General features: G+C 48.7%; 1 protein-coding gene across 1 annotated transcript; it reads left to right on the plus strand.

The window, feature by feature from the left end:
- The first annotated feature begins 15,326 nt into the window (after positions 1–15,326).
- SMIM40 (small integral membrane protein 40) lies at positions 15,327–15,569 on the plus strand. Its single transcript, XM_036356270.1, has one exon. It carries the CDS (start codon positions 15,327–15,329, stop codon positions 15,567–15,569), a length of 243 nt encoding a protein of 80 aa, XP_036212163.1.
- Positions 15,570–20,473: the final 4,904 nt, after the last annotated feature.

Here is a 20,473-nt window from a genome sequence, read left to right on the forward strand (position 1 = left end):
GACATAATGATAAAGAAATCAACTCATGGCCCTAGCCAATTTGGCTTAGTGGATAGAGCCTCAGCCTGCAGACCGAAGGGTCCCAGGTTTGATTCCCGTCAAAGCCATGTACCTTGGTTGCAGGCTACTCCCCTGCCCAGGCCCTGGTCCGGGCGTGGGTAGGAGGCAACCAATTGATGTGTTTCTCTCACATCGATGTTTCTCTGTCTTTCCCTCTCTCTTCCAATCTCTCTAAAATCAATGGAAAAATATCCTCAGGTGAGGATTAAAAGAAAAAAATAGAACAAAGAAATCAACTAAGTAAGAAGATATAATAGTCCTGAATATTCTTGCATCGAACACAGCTTCAAAATCATATAACAAAACTTACAGAACAAAAAGGCAAAATAGGTAAATTCACAATTATCATTTAGAGATTTCAACATTCCTGTCTCAGTAATTGATAAAACAAGTGTATAGAAAATTAGCAAAGATATAAAGACCCGATCACACTGTCAACAAATTTGACCTAATTGACATTTTAGAACATTCCACCCAACAACGAAAGACCAACATTCCTTTTTTTAAATTTTATTAATTTTAGAGAGGAAGAAAGAGAGAAAGAGATGTGTTGTTCCACTTATTTATGTATTCATTAGTTGCGTCTTGTATGTGCCCTGACCAAGGATCGAACCTGCAACTTTTGCCCATTGGGATGATGCTGTAACCCAGTGGTTGGCAAACTCATTAGTCAACAGAGCCCAATATCAGCAGTACAACAATTGAAATTTCTTTTGAGAGCCAAATTTTTTAAACTTAAACTATATAGGTAGGTACATTGTTATTAACTTAATTAGGGTACTCCTAGGCTGGCCTTTGCTAAAAACGTCCTCAGTCTGATTGAGGTACGATCACTGAGGTCGACCCCTTCCAACTCTCCCATCCACACTCATCTTGTATACTTGTTTCGTCTATCTCCTTTCCGAAAACCAACTTCTGCGCATGGGCCACGAAGTTTCAACCGCACTGTATTTGCGCACCAGCACGTGGTATTTTGTGGAAGAGCCACACTCAAAGGGCCAAAGAGCCGCATGTGGCTCTCGAGCCGCGGTTTGCAGACCACTGCTCTAACCTATTGAGCTACCTGGCCAGAGGAAACCAACATTCTTTTCAAGGATACATGGAACATTCATCAGGCCAGCCCGTGTGGCTCATGGTTGAGTGTTGACCTATGTTGAGTTTGATTCCTGGTCGGGGCTCACACCCTGGTTGCAGGTTCAATTTCCAGTATGGGGCATACAAGAGGCAGCCAATTAATGATTCTCTCATCACTGATGTTTATCTCTTCCTTTCCGTTCCTCTCTGAAATCAATAAAAATAAAGGGTGTCCCAAAATTCACGCAAGAAGTAATTTTGGTAGAAAACACAGGTTTATAATTAAAAATTGTAAATTTTTTTAAATTAAATCTTTATTGTTCAGATTATTACATTTGTTCCTCTTTTTTTCCCCCCATAACTCCCCTCCTCCCAGTTCCCACCCCACCCTCCGCCCTCACTCCCCACCCATTGTCCTCATCCATAGGTGCACGATTTTTGTGCAGTCTCTTCCCGTATCTCCCACACCCCTTCCCCCCCCCCAAGAATAGTCAGTCCATTCCCTTTCTATGTCCCTGATTCTATTATAATCAACAGTTCATTCTGTTCATCAGATTATTTATTCACTTGATTCTTAGATTCACTTGTTGATAGATGCATATTTGTTGTTCATAATTTGTATCTTTACCTTTTTCTTCTTCTTCCTCTTCTTAAAGGATACCTTTCAGCATTTCATATAATCCTGGTTTGGTAGTGATGAACTCCTTTAGCTTTTCCTTATCTGTGAAGCTCTTTATCTGACCTTCAATTCTGAATGATAGCTTTGCTGGATAAAGTAATCTTGGTTGTAGGTTCTTGGCATTCATCACTTTGAATATTTCTTGCCATTCCCTTCTGGCCTGCAAAGTTTCTGTTGGGAAATCAGCTGACAGTCGTATGGGTATTCCCTTGTAGGTAACTGAGTTTCTTTCTCTTGCTGCTTTTAAGATTCTCTCTTTGTCTTTTGCTCTTGGCATTTTAATGATGATGTGTCTTGGTGTGGTCCTCTTTGTATTCCTTTTGTTTGGGGTTCTCTGCGCTTCCTGGACCTGTCAGTCTATTTCTTTCACCAGGTGGGGGAAGTTTTCTGTCATTATTTCTTCAAATAGGTTTTCAATATCTTGCTCTCTCTCATCTTCTGGCACCCCTATAATTCTGATGTTGGTGCGCTTGAAGCTGTCCCAGAGGCTCCTTACACTATCTTCGTATTTTCGGATTCTTTTTTCATTTTGCTTTTCCGGTTGGGTGTTTTTTGCTTCTTTGCATTTCAAATCTTTGACTTGATTCTTGCGCTCCTCTGGTCTGCTGTTGGAAGTCTGTATAATATTCTTTATTTCAGTCTGTGTATGCTTAATTTCTAGTTGGTTCTTTATCACAACATCAAGGGTCTCATTAGATTTCTTGTAGATCTCAATAAGTTTATCGGCGGCTTCTAGACAGTTCTTGAGAGACCTTAAAAGTGTGGTTCTGAACTCAATATCCTCCCTTGATAGTTTTGTCCTGTTTCTTTGTCTCCGCATTTTTTATGCTTTCTTGGTGCACCCTCTAGTGGTCTTTGTGGGCAGTCTTGTTGTAGTTAAGCCTTGATTGTTGTAGTTAATTCTAGAGGGATTTGACCTCCAGGCCAACTGGCTGTGAGAATCAGCTGTGTCTGCAGTGGGAAAACTTCTGTCCTCTGGGGAGGTGCTAATCTAGCCTTTGCCTGAGGCTATCCGGCAAATGGCTCTGCGCAGGGCTTGGGCGGGGCGGGTCGCACGGGGTCAACAGGGCAAGCAGAGGGAGCAGTTATGGCTGCTCTCAGTCCCGTCCCCAGAGGCTCTGCCTCTCAGAGTCCCAGCAACCGCTGCAAACCTCGGAGAGAAAGCTGCCCTCGAATTCCGACCGATGCCAGACAGTCCCGCTTCTCCCGTTTGAGTCTGGGTCCCTAGAGACTCGCCCGGATCTGGAGCTCATAGCCTGAGCCTCCCTCCCGATTGAAAACGACAACCGAGCTCTCAGCCACCAGCCCACTCCGCACGCACCTCCGCACCTTTGTGTTTTCCACACTGCGCCTGCTCTGAGCCTCAGTATGCTGTTCTCTTTCCTTCTAGTTGAAGAATTTCCCCTCAGCCAGCCTTCCTGTGGTTCTGGGTGATGTCCGTTCCATCTTTTAGTTGTATTTTTGAAGTGGTTGTGCGAGGCAGCAAACTCCGGTGTTTACCTATGCCGCCATCTTGGTTTCATCTTAAAAATTGTAAATTTTTTATTGATTCATAAAGTATATAGTATAGGGTAATGTATGGAATAGCATATCGGGTAAATGGCCTCACGGCTTTGCTGGCACATACACACTCTTTTGTTGAAATTTTCCATGACCATTTTTGCATAAATGTGGCTGAATTTCATTGATACAGCGCTCAATTTCCTCCTTCAAGGCTTGGGTGGTCATGGGCTTGTTGGCATAAACCTTAGACTTCAAAAAACCCCAAAGAAAAAAGTCCAACAGCGTTAAATTGCATGATCTGGGCGGCCAATTCTGATCACCAAAACGGGGAATTATACAACCAGGAAATGACTCATGTAGTAATTGACTTGTTTCTTGGGCTGTATGGCATGCGGCACTGTCTTGTTGAAAGTACATGTCGTCCACATCCATATCTTGCAATTTAGGCACAAAAAACTGGATTATCATGTTGCGATAGCGAGCACCATTACTGTTATTGCCTGAGCAGCTGCATTTCGGTCATGGAAAATTTCAACAAAAGAGTGCATATGTGCCAGCAAAGCCGTGGAGGCCATTTACCCGATATGCTATTCCATACATTACCCTATACTGTATACTTTATAAATCAATAAAAAAATTTACAATTTTTAATTATAAACCTGTGTTTTCTATCAAAATTACTTCTTGCCAAAACTGGTTTGGCTCGGTGGATAGAGCATGGGCCTGTGGACTGAAGGGTCCCAGGTTCGATACCGGTCAAGGGCATATACCTTGGTTGCAGGCACATCCCTAGTAGGAGGTGTGCAGGAGGCAGCTGGTCGATGTTTCTCTCTCATTGATGTTTCTAACTCTCTATCTCTCTCCCTTCCACTCTGTAAAAAATCAATAAAAATACATTTAAAAAAAATAAGATTAAAAAAAATTACTTCTTGCGTGAATTTTGGGACACCTTTTATATATTTTTAAAAAGATAGATCCGGTGGCAGAGCTGGAATAAATGGGACTAGGGGGGAAAAAAAGGTAGATTATATTCTGGGCCATAAAACAAGCCTCAACAAAGTTAAAATAATTGACATCATCAAAAGTATGTTCTCCAGCCACAACTAAAAATAATTAGAAATCAATAATGGAACAAGATCTGAAATATCTCCCAAATATTTGCAAATTAAACAACATTATTCTAAATAACACAGGGTCAAAGAGGAAATCACAAGGGAAATTAGAAAATACTTTTAATTGAATAAAAATAAAAACACCACATATCAAAATTTGTGGGTCACAGCCCTGGCCGGTGTGGCTTCGTTGGTTGGGCATTGTTCTGTGCACTGAAAGGTTTCTGGTTCCATTCTCGGTCAAGGCACATGTCTGGGTTAAGACTGTATCCCTGGCAGGGAGCATGCAGGAGGCAGTCAATAGATGTTTTTCTCTCTCATCCATTATTTCTTGCTTCCTTCCTCTCTCTCTAAAAATCAATTTTAAAAATATTTAGCCCTAGCCAGTTTGGCTCAGTGGGTAGAGTGTCAGCCTGCGAACTGAAAAGTCCCAGGTTCGATTCCAGTCAAGGGCACATGCCCGGGTTGTGGGCTCGATCCCCAGTAGGGGACTTGCAGGAAGCAGCCGATCCATGATTCTCTCTCATCATGGATGTTTCTATCTCTCTCTCCCTCTTCCTTCCTCTCTGAAATCAATATATATATATATATATATATATATATATATATATATATATATATTTTTTTTTTTTTAAATATTTAAAGTCCAGCCAGTATGGCTCAGTGGTTGAGTGTTAATCCATGCAAAGTTGCTGTTTCTCAACCATGTTTCTATCTCTCCCCTTCTCTCTCTCTAAAATCAATAAAAACATATTTTTAAAAAACCTTTTTTTAAATTGTGGAACACAGCCAAAGCTGTGCTTAAATAAAAATTTGAACATTTAATTAGTGTTAACGTAAAAACATTCAAACCTGTAAAGAATTTTTGTGAGTTTGAGCCAAACTGTCAACAATTGCCAGGAAGCAGAATCTCAATGGATTGGGATAGTGCTCCAGAGAATGGTGGTTTTTCATCTATTTTTATACATTGCAATCAACGGAGGAGACGTAGGAGGGTTACATGAAATCCATTGGTGATAGATTAGAGAGGTGGGAGAAAGCAAAGGAATTTGGTTGTGCCCTCAGGGTCTGAGAAAAAGGGAAGTTACATGTTACCCTGACATTTCAGTATGTTATCATAGATGCAAAAAGACAATAAGCTCAGTTAAGGTAAAGATTGACCTTGTCAAGGAGGACACCAGCCTAGGAAGTAACTACCCACCATAACTGCTTTTAGTTAAAGTTTAATTTTAGACCATCTTTTGTGGTTACTTTAGGTCTTTGAGTTTGCAAGACCGCCATGCAGGTCTTCCCTGAGCTTGACTGGTTAGTATGTGGCCCTGTTCGTCCACACTAGAAAACAAGAAAAAATTTAAATCAGTAATCTCATCCTGAACCTTAAGAAACCAGAAATAAAGGACAAATTAAATCCAAAGCAAACAAGGAAGGAAATAAGAACAATTGGAGCAGAAAACTATGAAGTTCAGAACAAAATCAGTAGAGAAACACCAGTGAAACCAAGAACAGGTTTTGTTTAAAAAAACACCATTAAAATAAATAAACCTCTAGACCAGCGGTTCTCAACCTGTGGGTCGTGACCCCTTTGGGGGTCGAACGACCCTTTCACAGGGGTCGCCTAAGATCATCGGAAAACACATATATAATTACATATTGTTTTGTGATTAATTACTATGCTTTAATTATGTTCAATTTGTAACAATGAAATTGGGGGTCACCACAACATGAGGAACTATATTAAAGGGTTGCGGCATTAGGAAGGTTGAGAACCACTGTTCTAGACAGACACAATAAGAAAAATTCTGCCTTGGGACTTTCCACCGCTCCCTCTGCCTGAAATGCTTTGGTTTATTTTCCTTTTGGTTTACTTTCCCGCCTCCCGGAGCCCTTTCCAGGCCACTCCACCAAGCAGCTCACTGTCCTCCTACCCTTTGTATCTTTCTCTCTCCTGCTGTTTCATATCACTCATTTTTCATATCTGTCATTTTTTATGTCTGAAGCAATACACTGACTCTATGGACCTGTAGATTGTAATCGGCTAACAGCGTTCTCCTTTCCCCCAATTTCCCCTGGAATCAGCCCAATGGGCTGCAAGTAGTTCTTTAGCCTCTCATGCACTCAGGAAGGTCTCAGAGTGTTATCTGCAATCTCTGGTATAAAGAGTCCTCCAGGAAAGAATGAAAGTATTTAGTTTTGCCCTGGCCAGTATGCTAGTGGTTAGAGCCTGCACACTGAAGGGTCAAGGGTTCAATTCCTGGTCAAGGGCACGTACCCCAGTTGCAGGTTCCATCCCAGTCCAATCAGGGCGCGTGCAGTAGGCAACTAATCAACATGTCTCTCATCCATATTTCTCTCTCTCTTTCTCTCTTAGCCTTTTTTCCTCCCTCCCTCCCTCCCTCCTTCTCTCCTTCCCTCCCTATCTCTCTAAAAATCAATGGAAAAAATATCCTCGGGTGAGGATTAACAACAACAACAAAATTTAGTTTAAGAAAGAAATTAAGTCTTCCCGTCCTGGCCAAGTGGCTTCATTGGTTGGAGTGTGGTCCCCTGCACCAAAAGGATTCCCAGTCCGGGCACATACATAGATTTCATGTTCAACCCCTGTTCTGGATGTGCAGGAGGCAGCCAACTGATGATTCTCTCTCATCATTGATGTTTCTAATGCTTTCTCCCTCTCTGATTTTCTCTCTAAAATCAATACAAATATATCCTATATAATAAAAGGGTAATATGCAAATTGACCCTAACAGCAGAACGACTGGGAATGACTGGTCACTATGACACACACTGACCACCAGGGGGCAGACGCTCAATGCAGGAGCTGCCCCCTGGTGGTCAGTGCGCTCCCACAGAGGGAGCTCTGCTCAGTCACAAGCCAGGCTGATGGCTGCCAGTACAGCGGTGGTGGTGGGAGCTTCTCCTGCCTCCTCAGCAGTGCTAAGGATGTCCGACTGCAGCTTAGGCCTGCTCCCTGCTAGCAAGTGGACATCCCCCAGGGGCTCCCAGGCTGCCAGAGGGATGTCTGACTGCCAGCTTAGGCCCAATCCCCCCAGGGAGCAGGCCTAAGCCAGCAGGTGGTTATCCCCTGAGGGGTCCCAGACTGCAAGAGGGCACAGGCCGGGCTGAGGGACCACCCCCCCCGAGTGCACAAATTTTTGTGCACCGGGCCTCTAGTATATATATATTTAAAAGTCCTCCAAACTAATTATAAATTCAGTTTCTTCTCTCAGCCAGCTACGACTGGCTTGACACAGACAGCTGGGAAGCAGTGCAGTCTGGCTGGCTTCTCAGAGCATTTCTTTCCAGCCCCCCTCAGAGCCCTGTCCTTCCCCTGGGAACCAGATGCAGGGAAGTAAGAGGAGGGTACGCTCAACCACCACAGAACAGATGTGGTCTGGGGTCTCTGGCTGTGGCTGGTGTTCTGATTGGCTTTTGCTCTTGTGGAATGTTTGTGGGTCTGTATAGCCCACAATTGCTGGCTCTCTCTCACCTGCACTCTGTATCCCAAACCTTGCATTTGTCTGCGAGTGGAATTGGCTCTAATTCTCCACCACTTCCAGTAATCCCAAGCCCTTGCAATGTGCCTCGGCAGCTACTCCATCCAAAGGTGGAGTTTGTTCCTAAACTCTTGAATCTGGGTTGGCCTGGTGACTTGCTTAGAACAGGGTGGAAACAGTCGTGTGCCCCAACCTCAGGACACCTTGCACGCTCCGCTCTCAGTCCTGGAATCCTGCCAGCAAACAAGCTCTCGGCTCTCACCTTGAATGGTAAGCCTCCAGTAGACCTCAGTGCAGGCTGACAATCCTGCTACTCTTCCGCAGTCCAGTGGTCTTCAGCCTAGAGTGTGCAGACCCCGGGTTACACAAAGACCTTATAATGGTATGAAGACATGGCCAGTTAGGAAGGTACTTTTCACATCTATTTCTGTATATCCTTTTTCTAAAACTGATATGCCTGAGAACTGTTTGTAGATTCTTATTTCTCTCTTCCCCTTTTGTTACTGAACTCAACGGGTTCGCCACTGGGGTGCTCTATTAAAAAGTGAGAGGCCCCTTGCCCAGCCGGCTGGTTCAGTGATTGAGCGTTGAACTATGAAGCAGGAGGTCACGGTTCAATTCCCAGTCAGGGCATATGCCTAGACTTTGGTCTCGATCCCCAGTGTCGGGGGCATGCAGAAGGCAGCCAATTGATGATTCTCTCTCATCATTGATGTTTCTATCTCTCTCTCCCTTCCTCTCTGAAATCAATAAAAAAAATATATATGAGAAGGCTAAAAGCCTAATTCCAATGTAACCCTGAAATTTGGGGGAGGGGGGCCTAGCAATCTGAATCTGTGCCAGTAACCTAATGAACATTCTTAATAACCTATAATTAAGTCACTACCCCTTTCCCAGAATCTGGTCTTGCAAGACCTGTTATCTAAATGCTCACATTTTACAGAAGCCATAAACTATGAAAAATACATAACCCCTGGAGGGGGTTATCAGTGCTGGCGCCAGGCCAGGCCCTTAGAAATGGACTCAAGGCCCCTAGATATGGCCTCAAGGCCCCCATCCCAACCCACCAGGCTTTTTGCAAAGCCCGTGAAAGGTCCAAAAGTCCTCATCCATATTTGGGGAACAAAAGAAACCAAAGGGGATAAAAGAAGGGCTTCCACCATATTGGTTTGCTCAGACTCTGGAGGCGACTCCTCTGAGACAAATGTTGGTATTGACCAAAGCTGTGTAACTCCATTTCTCTAAGCGTTGCTTGGGTTTCTTCAGTCTTCTACAACATATACATATTTTTAAATGAGAGGCCCTGCCCTGGTGGCTCAATTGGTTAGAGCAGTGGTTCTCAACCTTCCTAATGCCGCAACCCTTTAATACAGTTCCTCATGTTGTGGTGACCCCCAATTTCATTGTTACAAATTGAACATAATTAAAGCATAGTGATTAATCACAAAAACAATATGTAATTATATATGTGTTTTCCGATGGTCTTAGGCGACCCCTGTGAAAGGGTCATTCGACCCCCAAAGGGGTCGCGACCCACAGGTTGAGAACCCCTGGGTTAGAGCATCATCGCAGTACAGCAAGGTTGTAGGTTCAACCCCTGGTCAGGGCACAGATAAGAATCAGCCAATGAATGTATAAATAAGTGGAAAAACCAATCAATCTCTCTCTCTTTCACCCCCACTTCTTCCCTCTCTAAAATCAATTTTTAAAGAAGATAAAAAGACATGTGGTTGTCGAGAGGTTGTTTTATTTATTGCTGGGAGTAAAGGAGACAGGGGATTCATATCCAAAGCTCTGCCTCCCAGAAGGGAGACTTAGTCACTGCTTATATACACTATTTGGTCAATTACATGTTGATTTCTTCTTTGCAATTGGCAACACTTATCAGGCTGGCTTCCTGTCAAGGTTATTCTGTTTACAGCTGGTCTGCAAAATACTGTACTACATTTTAACATTTAGCAAGAAGAGTGTTTAGTAAGAACCGTCCAGACCTTGAGATCCTTGTCCTTTTCTATTGCCCACTTGTCATTCTCCCAAGATAGGGAAATGTAAAAACATCTAGGCTGCGAAACCAAAGTACAACTTAAAATTTTTTTTTATTGATTTCAGAGAGGAAGGGAGAGGGAGAGATAGAAACATCAACGATGAGAATCATTGATCAGCTGCCTCTAATAATTGACTAATGAGTCCTTTAGCAAGTCAAGAAGTTTCTAATTCTTTGCTCTAAACAAAATTAAAAGAGAATCTAATTGATTTGTCAGCTTGAATATCATTACAAATCATTTTAATGGTGGCTCATTATGTGATTTTTGGCATATAATTCAGGAGGAGTTCAAAGAAGTGTGTACCATTGCTGTAATAAAAGGCTTCCCATTCCTATTTACTTATTTTTTTAAAGATTGTGTGTCTATGACTGAGCTGAAACAGAGCAGAGCAGCACAGCACAGAGCAGAGCAGCACAGAGCAGAGCAGCACAGCACAGAGCAGAGCAGCACAGCACAGACCAGCACAGCACAGAGCAGAGCAGCACAGCACAGACCAGCACAGCACAGAGCAGAGCAGCACAGCACAGAGCAGCACAGCACAGAGCAGAGCAGCACAGCACAGAGCAGCACAGCACAGAGCAGCACAGCACAGAACAGCACAGCACAGAGCAGAGCAGCACAGCACAGAGCAGCACAGCACAGAGCAGAGCAGCACAGAGCAGCACAGCACAGAGCAGAGCAGCACAGCACAGAGCAGCACAGCACAGAGCAGACCAGCACAGAGCAGCACAGCACAGAGCAGCACAGCACAGAGCAGCACAGCACAGAGCAGAGCAGCACAGCACAGAGCAGCACAGCACAGACCAGCACAGCACAGAGCAGCGCAGCACAGAGCAGAGCAGCACAGCACAGAGCAGCACAGCACAGAGCAGAGCAGCACAGCACAGAGCAGCACAGCACAGAGCAGCACAGCACAGATCAGAGCAGCACAGCACAGACCAGCACAGCACAGAGCAGAGCAGCACAGCACAGACCAGCACAGCACAGAGCAGAGCAGCACAGCACAGAGCAGACCAGCACAGCACAGAGCAGAGCAGCACAGCACAGACCAGCACAGCACAGAGCAGAGCAGCACAGCACAGACCAGCACAGCACAGAGCAGCACAGCACAGAGCAGAGCAGCACAGCACAGAGCAGCACAGCACAGAGCAGAGCAGCACAGCACAGAGCAGAGCAGCACAGAGCAGAGCAGCACAGCACAGAGCAGAGCAGCACAGCACAGAGCAGCACAGCACAGAGCAGCACAGCACAGCACAGAGCAGCACAGCACAGAGCAGAGCAGCACAGAGCAGAGCAGCACAGCACAGAGCAGAGCAGCACAGCACAGAGCAGAACAGCACAGCACAGAGCAGCACAGCACAGAGCAGAGCAGCACAGCACAGAGCAGAGCAGCACAGAGCAGAGCAGCACAGCACAGAGCAGCACAGCACAGAGCAGCACAGCACAGAGCAGAGCAGCACAGCACAGAGCAGCACAGCACAGAGCAGCACAGCACAGAGCAGCACAGCACAGAGCAGAGCAGCACAGAACAGACCAGCACAGCACAGAGCAGAGCAGCACAGCACAGAGCAGACCAGCACAGCACAGACCAGCACAGCACAGAGCAGAGCAGCACAGCACAGAGCAGCACAGCACAGAGCAGCACAGCACAGAGCAGCACAGCACAGAGCAGAGCAGCACAGCACAGAGCAGCACAGCACAGAGCAGAGCAGCACAGCACAGAGCAGAGCAGCACAGCACAGAGCAGCACAGCACAGAGCAGAGCAGCACAGCACAGAGCAGCACAGCACAGAGCAGAGCAGCACAGCACAGAGCAGCACAGCACAGAGCAGAGCAGCACAGAGCAGAGCAGCACAGCACAGAGCAGAGCAGCACAGCACAGAGCAGAGCAGCACAGCACAGAGCAGAGCAGCACAGCACAGAGCAGAGCAGCACAGAGCAGAGCAGCACAGCACAGAGCAGCACAGCACAGAGCAGAGCAGCACAGCACAGAGCAGACCAGCACAGAGCAGAGCAGCACAGCACAGAGCAGCACAGCACAGAGCAGAGCAGCACAGCACAGAGCAGCACAGCACAGAGCAGACCAGCACAGCACAGAGCAGAGCAGCACAGAGCAGAGCAGCACAGCACAGAGCAGCGCAGCACAGAGCAGAGCAGCACAGCACAGAGCAGCACAGAGCAGAGCAGCACAGCACAGAGCAGAGCAGCACAGCACAGACCAGCACAGCACAGAGCAGAGCAGCACAGCACAGAGCAGCACAGCACAGAGCAGAGCAGCACAGCTCAGAGCAGCACAGCACAGAGCAGCACAGCACAGAGCAGAGCAGCACAGCACAGAGCAGCACAGCACAGAGCAGCACAGCACAGAGCAGAGCAGCGCAGCACAGAGCAGAGCAGCACAGCACAGCACAGAGCAGCACAGCACAGCACAGACCAGCACAGCACAGAGCAGCACAGCACAGAGCAGAGCAGCACAGCACAGAGCAGCACAGCACAGAGCAGCACAGCACAGAGCAGCGCAGCACAGCACAGAGCAGCACAGCACAGAGCAGAGCAGCACAGCACAGAGCAGAACAGCACAGAGCAGCACAGCACAGAGCAGCGCAGCACAGAGCAGAGCAGCACAGCACAGAGCAGAGCAGCACAGCACAGAGCAGACCAGCACAGCACAGAGCAGCACAGCACAGAGCAGCGCAGCACAGAGCAGAGCAGCACAGCACAGAGCAGACCAGCACAGCACAGAGCAGCACAGCACAGACCAGCACAGCACAGAGCAGCACAGCACAGAGCAGACCAGCACAGCACAGAGCAGCACAGCACAGAGCAGCACAGCACAGAGCAGCACAGCACAGAGCAGACCAGCACAGCACAGAGCAGACCAGCACAGCACAGAGCAGACCAGCACAGCACAGAGCAGCACAGCACAGCACAGAGCAGACCAGCACAGCACAGAGCAGCACAGCACAGAGCAGAGCAGCACAGCACAGAGCAGCACAGCACAGAGCAGAGCAGCACAGCACAGAGCAGATCAGCACAGCACAGAGCAGCACAGCACAGAGCAGAGCAGCACAGCACAGAGCAGCACAGCACAGAGCAGCACAGCACAGAGCAGCACAGCACAGAGCAGAGCAGCACAGCACAGAGCAGACCAGCACAGCACAGAGCAGACCAGCACAGCACAGAGCAGAGCAGCAAGGAAGAGCAAAGCACTGAGGAGCAGAGCAGAACTGTCCAGCTGGAGGGGAGCCGCCTGACCCCAGGGCTGCCTCACAGCTGTTCTGTATCACAACTGAGCTATTTTGCAATGAGTAAAGTTTCCTCCTTCAAACTCCCCCCCCCCAAAATATATATATATATATGTATGTATTTCAGTGAGGAAGGGAGAGAGAGAGAGATAGAAACATCAATGATGAGAGAGAATCATTGATCGGCTGCCTCCTGCACACCCCACATTAGTGATCGAGCCCACAACCTGGGAATGTGCCATGACTGGGAATCGAACCATGACTGGGTGGTTCATAGGTTGACGTTCAACCACTGAGACACACCAGCTGGGCACACCTGTTTCTTTTTAATAAGAGCTATCTCAATCTAATGGCCTCTTTGTTTAATTAATTTAACAAAACTAATAATTATTAGTTTGGGCCCTGATTCAGGTTTTTTAGACTTGTAATGTGAATTCCTGTGGCAGCAGGGATGATAATAAGAGTTGACTCTAAACAAAATTGGCTCTGGCTGGCTTGGCTCAGTAGTTACAAGCATCGACCGGTGGACTGAAGGGGCTTGGGTTTGATTACTGGTCAAGAGCATGTATCTTGGTTACAGATTCCCCAGCCCCTGTAGGGGCACATGCGGGAGGCAACCAATTGATGTGTCTCTCTCACATTGATGTTTCTCTCCTCTTTTTCGTCCCTTCCATTCTCTCTAGAAATCAATGGAAAAAATATCTCCAAGTGAGGATTTAAAAAAAAATTGTGCCCTGACTGGTTTGGCTCAGTGGATAGAGTGTCGGCCTGCGGACTGAAGGGTCCCGGGTTTGATTCCGGTGAAGGGCATGTACCTTGGTTGCGGGCACATCCCCAGTGGGGGGTGTGCAGGAGGCAGCTGATCAATGTCTCTCTCATCGATGTTTCTAACTCTCTATCCCTCTCTCTTCCTCTCTGTAAAAAAATCAATATATTTAAAAAAACAAAACTGTTAAAAAAAATATTGTTACATCCTTTGTACTGTTTGGGGTCAACAAAATCTACCCAGGTAAACAAGGTCCTCCTATTAAGGTCAAAATAAAGTTTAGCTAAGAGACCCTAAAGGCTCCAGGTACAAAGACCACTACCACACACACCCGTTCCTTGCCTGTCCACTATCACCACCACTTATCCAGGAGCCCTAGGTCTCCACCGGGGCTACAGTTCCCTCATGAATCTTCAGGCAGTACCTGGGGAACAGAGTCCAGAAAAAGCCTTCCACCCTTGCTCTATAACCTCTTGAAGAACATTTTCCACCAGCAACTCAGACCGGGACCTCTTCCTTATTATTGCCCCAACTGGTAAGTCCCAATCATACACTCTCGCCCTGCTGACCAATCAGGGTCTTTCTTTCATCTTCATCTTATGTATGTATGTATTTACTTATTTATTTATATACCTCACCTTGCGCTCCTGCAACTCTTGTTCCCACCAGCCTCAGTAAGAGAATTCCACCCTGCCTGGCCGTTATGGCTCACTCAGTTGGTTGAGCATCCTTCCATGCACCAAGAGGTCACCAGTTTGATTCCGGGCTAGGGCACATACCTGGGTTGTGGGCTTGATACCCAGTAGGGGGCATGCAGGAGGCAGCTGATCGATGTTTCTCTGTCTCCCTCTCCCTTGCTCTTTCTAAAAATCAATATAAACATATTTTTAAAAAGAGAGGGAGTCCCACCCAGGTGCACTCTCCCTCCCAGGAGCATGCCTGCACCTTTTCCTTCCCCTACTTCTTCCCCCACAGGCGTGCATCTCCTAAACTCTAAGGGTCCCCCAGAAACTTGCAACCAGGGGAGCAATGGGCAGGGCAGCTCATCCTAGAGTAACCCCCTGAACCTGTCTCCAAGGCCCCCTTTTCTCTGATTTCCCAGTGAGCTAACAGCAGCCCCACCTCAGCTCATTTCTTTCCTACAACATTTCTAGAGAGCCAGAGCAGCCCCGCCCGGCTCTCCTGTTGCTTCTTCTATTCTTCTACCCTAAGCCCTTCCCTGTTTCACTGTCCCCAGCCAGGCAGGTGCAGGACTTTAAGCCACCACGCCCCTTAATCCTGGCATTGCTGAGCAAAGGCATCCATTCCAGCCTCCCGGATCCAGCTAACTGTCAGACTGTCAGCTAGGATGGCAGAGGAGGAGGGTTATGTGGGTGAAGAGGACGTGTTCCTGGCTTTTGCCCAGGGTCCTTCTCCTCCCAGGGGTCCCCTACGACAGGCCTTGGACAAGGCCTTCTTTATATTCCTGGCCCTCTTTCTGACACTACTGATGCTGGAGGCTCTTTATAAACTCCTGTGGCCGCTGCCATGGGCAAAATTTGGGGAATGGCTCCTGGGAACACCTCAGAAGGAAGATGAGCTGGAATTGTGACTACCTTTTGTATAAACATCCTCTTACCCTGGTAAGGAGGTGAGAGGGGAGATGGGGCGGGGGGGGGGGGGGGAGGGGGAGTGGGGCTGTTGGGGACTGTGGAGGGGACACTTGGATAGTTTAGAGCAGCTGTCTAAAATTTCTGCACCTATACTCCAGGAAACAATTTTGAAAAAGTTTGTACTTTTCAATTATTTTTAAGTAAGCATCTAAAATTTTTCATCATTAATTGAAATTGTTTCAAGGATGTAATTCCTGGCATGTTGAAAATATTCATATTTTTGTCCTTGCTATTTGCTCAGTGGTTAGAGCATTGGCCCTCAGACTGAGGGTCTCTGGTTCCCTTCTGGTCAAGGGCACATTCCTGGGTTGCAGGATGGAGCATGTGCGGGGATGCAACCAATTGATGTGTCTCTCTCACATCAATGTTTCTCTCTTTCTGTCTCCCTCCCTCCCTCCCTTCCATTCTCACTTAAAAATCAGTGGGGGGGAAAATATCCTCTGGTGAGGATTAACAACAAAAAGAAAATATTCACATCTACACTAATAAAAGGGTAATATGCTAATTAGACCAGATAGAACGGATGTCTTTTGGACGTCATTCTGGACATCCTTCCTGACAAAGCCGGGGCCCGGGTGAAGCCTCCCGGGGTCCTGGGTGCCTGCAGCCGGCCAGAGGGAGGGAAGCCAGGTCCCAGGTGCCTGGGGCCAGCCAGAGGGAGGGAAGCCCAGGTCTCAGGTGCCTGTGGCCAGCCAGAGGAGAGAAGCCTGGGTCCTTGGTGCGGGGGGGTGGGGGGGGGGAAGGCAGAGGTGATTAGGGGTGATTAGGCAGGGAGGCAAGCATTAGGGGCAATCAGGCAGGCAGGCAGAGGGGTTAGGGGTGAACAGACAGGCAGGCAGGTGAGCGGTTAGGAGCCAGCGGTCCTGGATTGCGAGGGGTGCAGGCTGGGCTGAGGGACCCCACCGTCCCTGCACAAATTTTGTGCACCAGGCCTCTAGTTTTTATTTATTTATTTACTAGAGGCCCGGTGCACACAAATTTGTGCACTCGGGGGGAAGGGGGGTCCCTCAGCCCGGCCTGTGCCCTCTAGCAGTCTGGGACCCCTCGGGAGATAACGACCTGCTGGCTTAGGCCTGCTCCTGGGTGGCAGAGGGCAGGCCCAATCCCTAGGTGCAGCCCCTGGTCGGGCTCAGAGCAGGGCCGATTGGGGGGTTGGGGCACCACCCCCTGTCACACTCAAGGCAGGGTCGATGGGGAGGTTGCGGCGCCACCCCGTCACGCACAGAGCAGGGCCAATCCAGGGGTTGGGGCACTGCTCCCTGTCACACACAGAGCAGGGCCCATCAGGGGGTTGGGGAGCTCCCTCCTGTCACACACAGAGTAGGTCCAATAGGGGAGTTGGGGCACCGTCCCCTGTCACACACAGAGCAGGGCGGATCAGTGGGTTGGGGCGCCGCCCTCTATCACACACAGAGCAGGGCCGATCAGGGGGTTGGGGCGCCGCCACTCTCACACTCAGGGCAGGGCCGATGGGGAGGTTATGGTTCTACCCCGTCACACACAGAGCAGGGCTGATCAGGGGGTTTGGGCACTGCCCCCTGTCATGCTGATCCCGGTGCCGGGAGGCCTCTCGGCTCCAACTGATCCTGGTGCTGGGAGGCATATTACCCTTTTACTATATAGGATAGAGGCCTGGTGCACGGGTGGGGCTGGCTGGTTTGCCCTGAAGGGTGTCCTGGATCAGGGTGGGGGTCCCCACTGGGGTGCCTGGCCAGCCTGGATGAGGGGATGATGGCTTTTTGCAGCTGGTCACACACCCTTCAGGGTGGGGGTCCCCACTGGGGTGCCTGGCCAGTCTGGGTGAAGGGCTGAGGGCTGTTTTCAGGCTGGGGGTGACTGAACTCCCAAACGCTCCTTTTTTCCTTTTTTTTTTTTTTTATTCTGGGCCAGCTTTAGCTTGAGGCTTGGCTCCAGCTCTTAGGCCTCCGCTCCTGAAAGTAGGTTTCTGGCCTTTGCATACAATGCTTCAAATCTGCTGGCTGAAGTACGGCGGTATTTGTTAAAATGTTTCAAACTGCAGGCTCAGAGGCCTGCAGCCGCAGGCGGGGAACGTTGGTTTCCTCCATCACTGAGGCAACCAAGCCTCATGTTAGTTTCAAGCTGCCTGGCTGCCGGCTGCCATCTTGGCTGACAGTTAATTTGCATATCTCGCTGATTAGCCAATGAAAAGGGTAGCGGTCGTACGCCAATTACCATGTTTCTCTTTTATTAGTGTAGATAATATATTTTATTGATTTTTTTACAGAGAGGAAGGGAGAGAGATAGTCAGAAACATCGATGAGAGAGAAGCATCGATCAGCTGCCTCCTGTACACCCCCCACCGGGGATGTGCCTGCAACTAAGGTACATGCCCTTGACCGGAATCGAACCTGGAACCCTTCAGTCCCCAGGCCAACACTCTATCCAGTGAGCCAAACAGGTCAGGTCAGGGCCTCTAGTTTTTAAATAAGACAATTAAATCACTCTTTTGAATGTCCAGAGGAATTAAAATAACAGAATTGAAGCACTATTAAAAATTAGAGGCCCAGTGCATGAAATTTGTGCAGAGGGGCTGGAGGGAGTGTCCCTCAGCCCAGCCTGCATCCTCTCCAATCTAGGACATCCCTCTCATCACCTCCTAACTGCTCCACTGCCAGCCTGATGGCCCCCAACTGCCCTCCCCTGCCAGCCTGGTTGATGGCCCCCAACTTCCCTCCCCTACCACAACTCTGCTCCTCCGCTGGGCCCTGCCTCCGCTGTGCTTGCGGCCATGATGTGTGAGGGTGTGTCGACCACCTAGGCCAGTGGTTCTCAACCTTCTGGCCCTTTAAATACAGTTCCTCATGTTGTGACCCAACCATAAAATTATTTTCATTGCTACTTCATAACTGTAATGTTGCTACTGTTATGAATCATAATGTAAATATCTGATATGCAGGATGGTCTTAGGCAACCCCTGTGAAAGAGTCCTTCGACCACCAAAGGGGTCCCGACCCACAGGTTGAGAACCGCTGACCTAGGCTATTATTAGTATAAACTAGAGGCCCGGTGCACAAAAATTTGTGCACTCAGGGGGGAGAGGGGGTCCCTCAGCCCAGCCTGTGCCCTCTAGCAGTCTGGGACCCCTCGGGAGATAACGACCTGCTGGCTTAGGCCTGCTCCCGGGTGGCAGAGGGCAGGCCCAATCCCTAGGTGCAGCCCCTGGTTGGGCTCAGAGCAGGGCCGATTGGGGAGTTGGGGCACCGCCCCCTGTCATGCACAGAGCAGGGCGGATCGGGAGGTTGCGATGCCACCCTCAGTCATGCTCAGGGTAGGGCCGATTGGAGGGTTGGGGCACCGCCCCCTGTCACACTCAAGGCAGGGTCGATGGGGAGGTTGCGGCGCCACCCCGTCACACACAGAGCAGGGCCATCAGGGGTTTGGAGCTCCGTACCCTGTCACGCACAGAGCAGGGCCCATCAGGGGGTTGAGGAGCTCCCCCGTCACTCACAGAGTAGGGCCGATAGGGGAGTTGGGGCACCGCCCCGTCACACACAGAGCAGGGCATATCAGGGGGTTGGGGCGCCGCCCTCTATCATCCACAGAGCAGGGCCGATCAGGGGTTGTGGCCCCGCCCCCTGTCACACACAGAGCCACAGGATGATCAGGGGGTTGGGGGGCCGCCTTCCCCTGTCACGAACAGAGCCGCGGGGCTATCAAGGGGTTTGGGCGCTGCCCCCTGTCACTCTGATCCCGGTGCTGGGAGGCCTCTCGGCTCCGCTGATCCTGGTGCTGGGAGGCATATTACCCTTTTACTATATAGGATAGAGGCCTGGTGCATGGGGGGTTTGCCCTGAAGGGTGTCCTGGATCAGGATGGGGGTCCCCACTGGGGTGCCTGGCCAGGCTGGATGAGGGGATGCTGGCTGTTTGCAGCTGGTCACACACCCTTCAGGGTGGGGGTCCCCACTGGGGTGCCTGGCCAGTCTGGGTGAGGGGCTGAGGGCTGTTTTCAGGCTGGTGGGTGACTGAAGCTCCCAACTGCTCTTTTTTCTTTTATTCTGGGCCAGCTTTAGCTCTGGCTCCAGCTCTGAGGCCTCTGCTGCTGAAAGCAGGTATCTGATTTGTTTGGGTTCTATAATCGAAACACTGTATCAACTCCAGCTCTGAGATCCCGGCTGGCTGAAAGCAGGTTTCTGGGGTTTTGTTTAGCTTCTATATTTGTAACAATGTTTCAAACTGCAAGCTCAGAGGCCGGCAAGGCAGGCGGGGAACATGGAGTGCTCCATCACTGAAGCAAGCAAGCCTCATGTTAGCTTCAAGCTGCCTGGCTGCCGGCCGCCATCTTGGCTGGCAGTTAATTTGCATATCACCCTGATTAGCCAATGGGAAGGGTAGCGGACATATGGCTAATTACCATGTTTCTCTTTTATTAGATAGGTTACATAAGTAAGGCCCTATCTGATTTGCATTAGTGGATAGAGCATCCGGCTGCAGACTGAAGGGTCCCAGGTTTGACTCCCAGGCAGGACACATGCCCGGGCTGCGGGTTTGATCCCCAGTATGGGGCGTGCAGGAGGCCGCTGATCAATGATTCTCTCTCATCACTGTTGTTTCTATCTCTCTCTCCCTCCCCCTTTCTCTCTGAAATAAAATAAAGTGTTTGACTTAAAAAAAAATAAGCTCTTGACAATTGGGAATCATTATTTTTCTTCTTTTTCTCCTTGAACTCCTACTACCATTCCACTTCTCCAGAGACAATTTTATGCTTTTATACTGGAACATCTCCGATGAAAAATATTTTTCTTTCTTGTGACCAAAATTGTAGTTTTTAAAAAAATTTCTTCAGGGTTACCATTACAACTGTAATGACAGCAGAACTGATC

This window comes from Myotis myotis, unplaced genomic scaffold (assembly GCF_014108235.1).
Source record: "Myotis myotis isolate mMyoMyo1 unplaced genomic scaffold, mMyoMyo1.p scaffold_m19_p_26, whole genome shotgun sequence".
In the NCBI taxonomy this organism is placed as follows: Eukaryota; Metazoa; Chordata; class Mammalia; order Chiroptera; family Vespertilionidae; genus Myotis; species Myotis myotis.